Source organism: Malurus melanocephalus, unplaced genomic scaffold, assembly GCF_030028575.1.
Source record: "Malurus melanocephalus ecotype Western Australia unplaced genomic scaffold, MMel_1.1 scaffold_224, whole genome shotgun sequence".
Taxonomy (NCBI): domain Eukaryota; kingdom Metazoa; phylum Chordata; class Aves; order Passeriformes; family Maluridae; genus Malurus; species Malurus melanocephalus.
The window spans coordinates 413,211-425,281 of record NW_026623456.1 but is presented as its reverse complement, the minus strand read 5'-3'; the positions used below and the strand labels follow the sequence as shown (position 1 = coordinate 425,281).

General features: G+C 55.8%; 2 protein-coding genes across 6 annotated transcripts in view; one reads left to right on the top strand and one right to left on the bottom strand.

The window, feature by feature from the left end:
- PPFIA4 (PTPRF interacting protein alpha 4) overlaps positions 1-2,663 on the top strand; it is a 60,570-nt gene extending 57,907 nt beyond the window's left edge. For all 5 annotated transcript variants that reach the window (XM_057374410.1, XM_057374411.1, XM_057374409.1 and 2 more), the window contains 2 exons: positions 1,112-1,199; positions 1,654-2,663. In XM_057374410.1, the coding sequence (XP_057230393.1) occupies positions 1,112-1,170 (59 nt within the window). In that variant the 3' untranslated portion in view covers positions 1,171-1,199; positions 1,654-2,663. The remainder of the gene's footprint in view (positions 1-1,111; positions 1,200-1,653) is intronic.
- Positions 2,664-3,163: 500 nt separating this feature from the next.
- Positions 3,164-8,032, bottom strand: MYOG (myogenin). Its single transcript, XM_057374378.1, has 3 exons — positions 7,409-8,032; positions 4,596-4,677; positions 3,164-3,681 (listed from the first exon to the last, which is right to left on the bottom strand). Exons 1-3 carry the CDS (start codon positions 7,955-7,957, stop codon positions 3,560-3,562), a joined length of 753 nt encoding a protein of 250 aa, XP_057230361.1. The 5' UTR covers positions 7,958-8,032; the 3' UTR covers positions 3,164-3,559.
- Positions 8,033-12,071: the final 4,039 nt, after the last annotated feature.

The window sequence follows — 12,071 nt, the reverse complement described above, 5'->3', positions numbered from 1 at the left end:
AGGAGAAGGAGAAGGAGAAGGAGAAGGAGAAGGAGAAGGAGAAGGAGAAGGAGAAGGAGAAGGAGAAGGAGAAGGAGAAGGAGAAGGAGAAGGAGGAGAATGGGGGGAGCAGGGAGAGAGAGAGAGAAAAGGAGGAAGAGGGAGAGGGAGATGAGAGTCTGCTGGTCACCCAAGATTCTCAACCCATGAGCTGAGGCATGCTGGAAATGTTTTTTTTTGGGGAGGGTTTTTCAGACCTGTGTGTTATTTCTGGGCTGTGAATCACAAGGACAAGGGAGGGGCCAGGACTAGGGCATGAAGTGGGGATGGGTGTCACCCAGGGGCTGCCAGGATGCAGGATGCAGTCTGGGCCAGTTTTGTCCATTCAGCCTCTGGAAACCACCCCCAAAGGGGTGAATTAATGGGCTCCATTTGCCTGAGCTCTCCCAGGGCTGGCAGGACCTGCTGGGACACCCTGGCTGCAGGTGCTGCTGGCTGTCCTATTTCATGTCCCAGGCTCTGCCCTCACCACACAACTTCTTTCTTCAAGGTGTCTTGGTTTTCTTCAAAGCTGYAGGGAGGCAGAAGCTCCAGCCAGGTCCCCCTGATTTGTCCCCTGGACCAGGCACCCTGATCCCRCTGACCCAAGGCAGCTGCCACATCCCCAGTGGAGCAGAGCCAGCTTCAGCAGGCTCAGAAATGAGGGTGGAAAGAGAGTTAGAAATCTGTGCCTTCACCTTCCAACTCCAAAACYCAGGCTCAGCTCTTCTCCTGCCTCCAGATTTGCTCAAATGTCCCAGCTTTCCATCTACCAGTTTGGGTCAAGTTCCTGTTTGACCTTTTCCACCCCATCCCCAGCAGCTGCGGTTTCTACCTGACTGGGAAATGAAACCTGGTACAGAATCCCACCCAGAAGGGGAGCTCACTGCCCAGGAGTGGGGATGACAAGTGGCAATTTCCCAAATACCCTGAAGCCTTGGGAGTATYGGAGCTGGCCAAGTGTGGCTCTTCCTCTGATCCTCACTTCACATGGCTGCAGTGCACAGATGCTGCTCAGTAGATGTGGGATTTGGGGAAGCTGGGGGTTAATTGGAGCAGTCACTAATTGCTGTGTGTTTTGGTTCCCTTCCAGTCGGTGCCTCGGGGTCCCCAAGGCTGGAGACCTCCACGGTCCGGACGTACTCGTGCTGAGGGTCAGCGAAATGGGAGCCAGGCCCTGGGTCAGTGAGTGGAACCGGGGTCCAGGAGCTGGCTGGGGATGGGGGGCAGAGCTGGAGCCCCAGCAGCAGCCAGGCAGGGAGCTGCCCTCCCCAGGGTTTGCCTGGTCATGGAGGGCCATGGACTCCTCAGTGGTGGGGGAGCCACTGCTGCCCGAGGCTCACAGAGACGATGCAGGAGGGATGCTCACCTTCCCACTACGTGTGGTTTGTCCATCGCAGACAGATGGCTCCAGCAGGACCCCAGGACACCATCCTGGATAGGGCATTCCAGCAGGGGGAGGGAAGGATAGTCCAGCACTTTAGGGAGGTTCCTGGGATCCTGCTGTGCCGTGGGCCGTGGTTGCCCTGTGCCAGGAGGATCCAATGCTGATCCCATCTGGGTTTGTTGGCCGGTGGGTGCAGGGGTGGGGCTCAGCCAGCAGCCTCACGGGGCTTTTCCCGCTTTGTTCCTCAGCACATCCCCACGTCGGCACGGCTGTGTGCTGGCTGCCTTCCAGGACGAGAGCCCAGCTAGCCTGTTCCTTGGCCCAGAGCCACAGACTGTCCCTGCTGTGGACCGACAGGATCTGTCCCTCCCGCTCGTGCACGCCCCGCTCCCCCGCTCCCCGTCGCTCCCGCCGCAGCCTGTCCCCCACTCCTCCCTGCGCTGGCCGTGCCATGAATATGCTCCAGGTGCCATCCCGGCGTGGTGCAATCCAGGGAGCGGCACAGACACCCCAAAAGTGTCTGCCATGTTTGGAAGCCTCTCTCCTGCCTGATTCATGTTGCCAATCCGCCATGGGGCTGCACTGACTCGCCGGAGCCCTGGGCATCAGGGATGCTGCTGCCCACAGGACTTGAAGCCAAGGAAGATTCAGGCTGGTGAAAATCCTCCCTGCAGGGTGGCTGGGCGAGGAGCTGCCCCTGGGCGGGCCGGGGCCGTGCCAGGGCTGGTGCTGGGTGGGACAGAGGAGGCCCGGCGTGGGATGAGAAGGGCAGTGTCTGCCTAGGGCTGGGCGGGCAAGGTGCTGATTTTGGTGCTGTCAGGTGTCCCATTCGGGGGGGCTGCACCTGGGACCGCCCCATACGGCTCACAGGGACGGTGCCCAGCACCCTCGGGAGAGGGAACCCTCCTTGGGTGCCTGGGGAGACAACGGGAGCCCCCCCCTGCCCCCAGGACATGCCCACCCTTCCCCTCTGGGTGCAGAGGAGATGCTCTCCCCTTCCTGCCTCCTGGCAGGGGTCACTCCAGGAGGCTCTTAACTCTTCCCATTTCTTCCTCGTAGGGTAGGATCTCTTCGTCTCCTCATGCCACGTTTGCCTTGTGTGGCCCCTATTTCTGATGTGATATTTATTGATGGCTGGAATGACCTTATACTTATCATGTGCTGTCTGGAAGTGCAATATCTGAAAGGCTCTACAGTCACAACGTCTTTTCAGTGTATTATTTGCCTAATACAGTATTAAATATTTTTTTAATTTGAAGAGTCAGTGAGCCCTTTATATCGATGTCCTATTTCTTTTGTCATATTATTGGTACTGCATGGACTCCAAACCCTGGATCGGGTCAGGAAAGGATGTATGTGTGTTCCAATAAACAGGATTTTAAAACAGTGCTGGCTTTGAGCCTTCTTTATAGAGCCCAAATTAAAAATATCATTAATCCCTAGGCTCCTCAAGAGCTTTGGGGCACAGGACTGAACCCCAACTGAACACTGTAAAATCACTGGGCTGTGTAGGGCTGACTGACGTGTGGCACATCCAGCTTCCAGCTAAGGGACTGCACTGAGATCCCAATGGATTTACTGATGTGGAAATCTCCAGCCTGGGTTTGGGGATTGTGGAAGTGGGGAGACCTACATAGGGCAGGACAGCAGTAAAGGAAACTCGGCGCTGTCCAAACAAGAATGCCTTTATTTAAAAAAGAATCCAAATAAGTTAGCAAAAATAATAATTAAAAAAACCCTAAATGTCAACTGCACACAGCGTTCAGTAGAAAAGACAGGCAGGCTACGGGTCGGCACCACCGGACACCGGCCGGACAGAGACCTTGGTCAAGAAGCATCTGGAAAAATCAGCAAAGCGAACCCAGCACACACATTGGCCCCAAACCCGCCCATCCCCGGCCAGGCAGGGAGCAGGGCCTGGCCCCTGGCAGCCCCTCCAGGATCCGCAGCCGCCGTGGCACTGCCCCGTCCCACCTCTGCCCGTTCTTGCAGCCTGGCAGGAGCGCTCCGCCCGGAGCAGGAAGGGGCCGGCCGGTGTCAGCTGTGCAGCCCACGGCACCAGAGGGGCAAATGGCATTTCCAGCGGCTGGACCCTTCCACCGTCTCGTTCCTACCCCGTTACCAGCTCGAGGAGCCGCTGGCTTTGGTGCCCGCTCAGTTTTGACCCCGCTCCACCGGGAACGTCACAGCCACGTCCTCCACAGCGATGCTGTCCACAATGGAGGACAGCGAGTGCAGGTTGGGCTCCTCGGCTGCTTCATCGGCCAGGAGGTGATCTGGGGAGACAGAGGGGTCAGGACACTGCTGGGAATGGGATCTGGGGACACAAAGGGGTGAGGACACTTCTGGGAGTGGGATCTGGGGACACAGAGGGGTGAGGACACTGCTGGGAATGGGGACTGTGTGCTGGAGATAGCTCCTGGTTCTGCTCAGGGGGATGTGAGTTGGTGGCAAACATGGCTGAGGGTGGGATTTGATGATCTTTTCCAACCATAATCTTTTCTGTGAATCTATGACCCCATGATTTTTCACATGGCCAGAGTGACCTGGGGACCTGCTGCCAGCCCCTGCCCTGGGCAAGGATGAGAAAGCAACAGGGAGTCGAGTTTTTGGACACTTTATAGGTTTTAATCTCCACTGGAAAATGAGATTTAAGTTTCTGCCTTCTAGGGAAAATAACAGGTGGATTTGGCAGGGGCAGGGATAATGGCAAGCATAGAAAAAAGATCAGCAGCTGCCAAGGGGTGTGGGGAGGCAAGAGGAGCTGGGGCATGATGCCCAGTGATGTRATGTCCAGCCATGCCCAGCCTTGTCCACACCACAGCCAGCAAAGCCAAGCCAGGGGATGGCAATGGGGGAAACCCTTGCTGGGGATGAAGCCACCAGAACCCCGGGCTGCTGCAGCCCAGCTTGTCAGTTCCCAAGAGTTGATGTTTTGGTGAAATCAGGGCTGGGAGAACCCTGAATTGCTGAGCATAGAGTCAAGGATGTGCTGGAGGATTTCTGAGCTCATCCCTCTGCAGCAGCGGGATGGGGAGAGAAGGACTCCTTCTGTCCTTTGCTCCAAGCATCTCCCTCTTGGGGGTTGGCTCAGTGATGCTCTGCCCCAGGGCTGCGGTGTCCCCACTGTCCCCACTCCCTGCAGAGCCCAGCGGGCCGGGGATGCCCAGGGAGGTGAAGAGAACATTACCTGCAGGATTGGTGCCAAACTCCAGCTGGCTGCTCCATTCAGGGCTGCAGGAGGAGCTGCCAGACTCGCACTCGCTGGCTGCCTGCAGGAGCCCAGAGAACTGTGTCACCTYATGCAGCCCGGCCAAACCCCACAGCCACCCCACAAACACCCCAGGGGCCCCTCCCACAGCACGACACCCCTGTGGGGGGGAACGTCCCTCCCCACCTGGAGGAGCCAACAGCAGGTGAGGTGGCCAGGATCCATCAGGTCCAGGTGCTTCCTTAACCATAAGGGCTGAAAGCTCCTTTTTGGGGCACTGGCCATAGACAAATGGAGCTCCCTGCAGGTAAAAAGGCATCTCCTTCCTCACTGATTATGAGAAGGGGCTGGAGATGAACAGATGTCCTTGGGCAAAACAGCTTTTTGCTGAGACTCACCTAATCAGGCTCATAAAAAATTACACACAGGCTGGATGCCCTCAAGCTATCCCGAGGGGTGTTTTGGGAAGAGCTTTTGGCAGTTTGATTGGTGTATTTGGGGATGAGTGGTCATTTTGGAGAAAAGAGCGGACAGCCTGAAAAATGAGAGAGTTACTCAGCAAAGCTCAGAATTAACTTTGTTTGGAGTGTGTCTTTATCTGGGAGTGGGTGTCAGCTCAGGTAAACCCCCAAATGTGATTAATAGGAGCAACCCCACAGACCCAACTCTATYTAGCAGACTACAAATGGCACTTTGGGTCAACAAACTCATGGCAGCACAGGATAATTAATTACACTTGATTTATTTTCCACTAAAGCAGGAAATTCTTACAAATATTGTCTTTTTGCCCCCCAAAATATTGCATCATTCTGTGAACCCCTGGCTACAGCTGGGAGAGGGGGAAGCTCAGAACAGAAGTGACACAGGGACTGCTCAGCACAGTTTTGGGAACATTGGCGGGGACAGGCACCAAATCCACCCAAATCCAAGTAGAATCTGAGAGGTGGAAATTGGATTCTGGTATCCAGGTGAATTCTGGCATCCGAGTGGGTACTGGGAAGTCCCATGAATATATAGGATGGAGCCCAGATGCTTTTTCAGTCCTTCATTCAGTTATAAATGGGACTACCTGGGTACCTACAGGTTTAGTACTTAAATTCCTTAGTCTGGAAGGAGATCAGGGAATCCCTCCCTTCTGGGCCTCTGGTAAAGTGTTTCTGTGTCCATCTATGTCTATATCCATATTTATATCTGCATATGTCTATATGTCATTCATTTTTTTATCCCGATCCCCATTACTTATTTCTGTATCTCTACCATTTGTATCTATATTATCTCCATAATCTGTATCTATAGATTATAGTTATATGTCATTTATAGATATATTCTATATCTAGTGATAATCCATATAATCTTTATCACTATCTGTGTTTTTATATATTTATATAATCTATCTATAATTTATAACCATATAGCTATATCATATCCATATCAATGGCATCTATATCTAATTTATCTCTATGATCTCTACATCCCTATAATCTCTGTATCTATATAACCTATATCAGCCATGTCTATACCAACACAGGTCTACATCTATCTTTTCCATCTGTCTCTATCATCTCTCCCTATGCCTGCAGCTGCAGTTTCAGCTCTCTGTGCATTCCCAGATCCAAACCTCAGGGCAGCAGGGAAGCATATGCCCAGCCATCCCCAGGAACCAGGGGGCAAATGAAAATACCTCTCAAAAAGTTGGTTAAATGACCAAAATCTTGGGGTGTGACAGATCCTGGCTCTCTGGGAACTGTGGCAGGACACAACAACTGAGTGTCCTCAGCCAGTGCCCAAAACTACTCCTTCAGTCTTAAAAACCAAAAGTGTCCCTGTGCTACCCCCTTCATCCCTTCCCTGTGAGCAGGAAGTGTTAATTCTATTGTATATTTGATACTTTATGTTTTATTTTTATATTTTATATTTATATTTTTGTATTTAGTATTTTATTAATTTATTTTAATTATTTATTTTATTTTCTTTTACTTTTTTTTTAATTTTATTTAGTCCTATGCTATTTATTAAATTTTCAGCTTTCCCATCCCTCCCCAGCCCAGGCATGCGTGTCACTCACACGCAGTGTCCCACCCACACAGGGACAGAGCGGCACCGGCCCCTTTCCCGCAGGGTTGGAGCGCTCGGCAGGATTGGGTCATTGTCTCCGTGCAGCCGTGCAGGACATGCTCACACATCCACCATTCTCTGCTTCACCCCAGAACTGGGGTCCTGCTCCCTCCCAGCAGTACCCAATGCTCCAGAGCTTTTGCCGTGCCTCTGCTTGCCCAGTATGACAGCACCCCATAGGGCATAACCCCTATATGGCAACACCCCTACAGGGCATAGGGCATCACCCCCATAGAGTAATGTCCCCACAGAGAATCACTCTCCTGTGGCTTCACCCCAAATGGCATCAACCCCTTAAAGCATTATCCTACAGAGCGTCATGGCCATACAATGAAACCCCAAAATGACCCCAGGTACATCAGGCATCACCCCCCAGGGAATCACCCCTAAATGGCATCCCTCCACAGAAAATCGTCCCACAGAGTACCACCCCATAGAAAGTCACCCCCACAAAGCATTGCCACCCCACAGCGTGTCACCTCCACAGGTCATTGTCCCCATAGAGCACCAGTCCCATATGGCATCACTCCCATGGAATGTCACCCCGAAATGGCATCACCCCCTTCGGGCATCACCCCCATAGAGCGTCACCCCCGTAGGGCATCACCCCGCAGGCACCACYCCCGCACGCTGTCGCTGTCCAGGCTGGGGACCCGGGGACAGCCAGGGACACTCACGGCGGGCTGGGGCGCGGCGGATCGGAAGCGCAGGTCCCGCTGGTCCCGCTCCTGCTGGTTGAGGGAGCTGAGCAGGCTCTGGAGCCGCTCGATGTACTGGATGGCGCTGCGCAGGATCTCCACCTTGGGCAGCCGCTGGTTGGGGTTCAGGAGGGTGCTGCGCTTCAGCGCCTCGAAAGCCTCGTTCACCTTCTTGAGCCGCCGCTTCTCCCGCAGCGTGGCCGCCCGCCGCCGGTCCATGGACACCGATTTCCGCTTGCACACCTTGCAGGCCCAGGGCAGGCACTGCCCGGGACAGTGCTCGCCCAGCGTCTCCTTGTCTTCTAGAGCTACCCTGCCYTCGCTGCACAGGGCCGCCTCGGCGCGCTCGGGGAACGCCGCGGACTCGTACCCCTGCAGGCGGGAGCCCAGGAAATTCTCGCCATCGAAAAACCTCTGTTCCGGGAAGAAGTACGGGTTGGTCTCGAAGAGCTCCATGGACGGCTCGGGGACGTGCGCGCGGCTCGGGGACGGCTGCTCCCTCTCCCCGCGCCAACTGCTTGGTGCCATTTAAACCCCGGCGCTGGCATTAAATCACGGAGATAAATATAGAAAACCCAAAGGAAACCTGAGCCCACCCTAAGCTGCTGCCTCACATCAAAACTTGTCCGTCTGATTCCATGTGCTCTCCCCACGGGGATTACAGTGCCCGGGCCGGCGGGGCTGGGGGGGCTGGCACGGCGGGGGGGGCAGCTCTGCCGAACCCGAACAACGGCTTTGTGTGAGCCCAGAGGTGCCACTGGGGATGGCGGGCGGCTGCCCAGCGGCCCCCCCCCCCCCAGCATTCCTGTGTCATCTGGTCCCTTCAGTTATGACTGGATTGGGGCAGCCATGGTGGCCTCGTGGCCAGTCTGCTTTGCCAGGGCACCCCATCCCTCCACGCTGCCCCCCTGGATTCCTCAGCACCCCAAATCCCTGCCTTCCCTGTGGGGGGACCTGACACCAGCACAGCATCCTCCACTTCCCAGCCCTTCCTACCTCCCACTCCCACTCTGCCCCGTATTCCCCATGGCCCCATCCTGCTGGTCTGTGTCACAGCATAAAGCCCTGATCCCACTTCTGCTAAAGCCCTGGGGAAGCAGAGGAATCCAGCCCAGGGAGGGAAATCCCAGTGCAAGGCAGCACCCCGGGCTCCAGTCCCATTCCTTGGACACCCTTCTTCCTGCTCACCTTTCTCTGTTCCTGCTGTGCCTGCTGCCTGTCCCGCAGGAGCAGAGCAGGCAGGAAAGTGCCAGGCCCAACCTTTCCTTCACCATGTGCTTCTGAAGGTGCCCAGCCAAGTCCCTTAGCACATTTTTGTCACAAAATCCACGTTTGTGGCTTCTCCCATGCACCAAACCCAAAGGACACTTTCTCCCACATCTCCAGGTTCCAGCAGAGCCGGGTGGGGCTGGGCCCTCTCCCAGCCAGCACTGCCTCATCCACCTGCTCTCCTGTGCCTCTGTTCCTGTGGGGAACCAAAGCCCCATTGCCATCCTGATGCACCCCTCTCCCAGAAAAGACATATGCTCTCACATTCTCGATGGGAAACTGAGGCACACCCAGCAGCAGCAGCAGCCATGAGGGAGATTTAAACTCATCCCCAGCACTTCCCTGATGACTCCAATGGCTTGACCACATCTCTCCACCTTTGTCTTTAATTCAGGGTTGTTTTTGTTTTTCCATGTGGAACATCAGAAAACATCTCCCATCTCCTCCTATTCCTGCTCCAGGCCAGATTCCAGTTGAGGGATTGGTCAGTGGAAAGAATGTCAGCAAAGTGCAGGGCCAGCCCTGCTGGGGTTTTTCTTCCCCAGATTCCCCCTCCTTGGAGAGGTTATGCAGTGATGCATTCCCCATGCCCACTATCAGCACCCTTGCTCACTTTGGGTTGATTTCTGGCCTTTTTGAAACCTGCCACAATATTCTTCTGTCTTTGCAATGATTTCTTTGGTGCTGGGAGCTCTCTAAAACCTCCTCACCCCAAATCSAGCTCTCCTGGATCCCCAGCCATGGGCATTTGCTGTCCCTATGGTTTATGAAAGATTGCAGTGAGGAAAGCAGGGCYGGTAGCCTTCAGGTTCACCCATGTAACAGCTCCTGTTCTCTCCAGGGTCAGTCAAACCCCAAAATACTCAAAAAGGAAAGAAATCAGAGCATCAGCTGGCTAAGGAAAAAGCACTAAAAGAATTGAGAAGGGGCAGGATTCATCCCTCAGATGTGCAGAGGGGCCCATGGCAGGAGTGAAGGTGTTAGGAGTGGATCACCTGAGCCTGAGGGCTTCACATCAGTTCCATACCCTCAAGCAGCTCGAGTTGCTCATGGGGACTTTTACTGGTGCCACTTGCTGGTGGACATGACCCCAATGAGCCCCTTGAGTGACAGCTGGGACCCTGTGTGAGGGGTGGCAGGACCACCCTGACTCATTGTATCAAAAGGCTCTTTGGAATCACAGGAGAGCATTTGGGGAATCAGGGACACCGTGGTGACATAACGGGCTGGATGGGCACAGGAGAACAGCCAACATTGGCACTTCATAAACAGGGCAGTGCCAGTGCGTGTCCTTGTCCAGGAGAATCGGGATGAGCTAACCCAACAGGCCACCAAGGCCACTGTGTCCCCACGGCTGAGTGGGCAGGGGAGACAGGAGGTGGCTTAYGCGGACAGGGAGGAAAGGGTGCCAACATGGGATTGGAACTGGGAACAGGGACCCCACCGAGATGATAGCCTTGGCACCTGCACTTGCTGTAGCTCCTTTTGAGGGTCTCATCCACTGATGTGGGAGCAGGGATAACGCTGTGCCTACCCAACAGCAGCTCTGCAGCTCCATCAGCCCCTCCATGCCAAGGATGACTCTAACCCTGGACATGGCAGGGGGACAGAGGGGTGTGGGGTCCATGGGTCCAGCAGCCTCGTCCTGGCGGGTATCAAATCAGGGAAAATGAATTCCACTGGGCAAGTAATCATCACCAAGGAGCCCCGTGTCTGGGATCCTGGGGGGGGGCTCCCCCCATGGCCCACACCACCCCACAGAGGCACCTGCTGGGGGACGGAGGAGCACTTTTCCTGGTCCCGTGGGTGCCTGCGGCAGTCAAGGCTGCGTCCCCGGTAATTCGGAGTCGGGGGGGGATTAGGGCTGTGCTGCCGGCTGTCAGGTTATGCCGTGATGGATGGTGGCGGCTGCGAGGCAGCACAAAGCCACGCTGTGTGAGCCCCGGCAGAACGTGCTGCGATCCGTCACGGGGTGACCTTCCCCCGGCCGGTGGGGGCCTCGCGGGGACGGCTCACCCCGACACGGCCGGCGGGGACGGCAGCCACGAGCCCCGAGCTAAAAATACCCGTCCATTGAGAAAATCTCAGCCCCGAGGGTTTGTGCTTGCTGCGCCGGGGCAGCTTCCCAAGGCGGTGGTCAGGTCCGCGGAGCGGGGTCACGRAGAGACACCCAGAGGCTGCCCCGGCTGTTTTGCTTTCCCACCACGGCTGATGGGGTGGATTTGCTGAGTTTTGGGGATGCACGTGAATATGTTGCAGCCTAGGGAATGTCCCTCCCAGTGCACAGAGCCTTAACCAGTGCGTGTCCCTGTTCCTGCTCGGAGCTGCGCATCCCTGCCTGGGGCATGGAGCTGCGCCGTGCCCACGCCGGGATCTCTCCTTGCACTGGGAAGAGCAGAAGAACCTGGGTTKAGGGGCTGCTGAAGAGATTTGTGTGCCCAGAGCAGCATCTACACCCCGCGGTGCTGGCACCATCCCAGTGATGGGGGAAAAGCCTAGGCCGGGCACAGATCATCCCCCTGGGATTTCAGCAGAGGAAAGGAGTGTCACCAAAATGCCATTTCCAGTCGGACCCACCCTCCCACCCCCACCGGGCACCCCGCCGTCCCACATCCCCTCTCGCTTTCCAGGCTCACCAAAATCCCTTCCTGCYGCCGTGACAAGTCGTAACATATTTGGGAGCAGCTGCAGGCAGCGGGGAGATGCTTGGCCCTGTCCCCACTCCCGGCCGAGGAATGTGGAGCAGACCTCTCCTCTGACACCCGGGATTTCCGACGTTCCTGCTCGCCGGAGGTTTGGGACGGCGACAGCTGCTCGGCCRGTATGGGGCATGGCAGAGCCTCTCCATTCAGCCCCAGCCTGAGGCAGAGCCATGTCTCATCCAGATGGGGATTCGGGGCTGGTTTGGGATCCATCCTGTGGGGACAGATGGGGGATGATGTCCTGCTGTCTGTCCCTGCAGGGATGGAAGCAGCCGTGGCAGCACCAGCAGACAGCCCCTCCCTCACCCCGAAGTGCCAGCTCGGCCAGTTTGAGTTTTCTGCTGGGCTGGGAGAGAGGTGCGACAGGGCTTCTCCTGCAGCTCCGTGTCCCCATGGGGCTCAGCACCCTTGGTTCCCCTCACTCTTGTTCTGGTGACAGCCTCTGTGTCCCAGTTTCCCCATCAGGAAATCAGGAATCACAGTGGAGGTCTCAAATCTGTCTGGGGAATTGTTTTATTTTGGTTATTAACTGTCTTTGAAGGTTTGCCCTGGGAGGTAGGTGAGGGATCCCCAAAGAGGTGCTGGTGGCTGAGYAGCCCCTAGTCCACTGAATCCCAGTTTGGGGACAATACTGAGTGTCCCAAGAGACCAACCCACTGGGCCCAGTATGG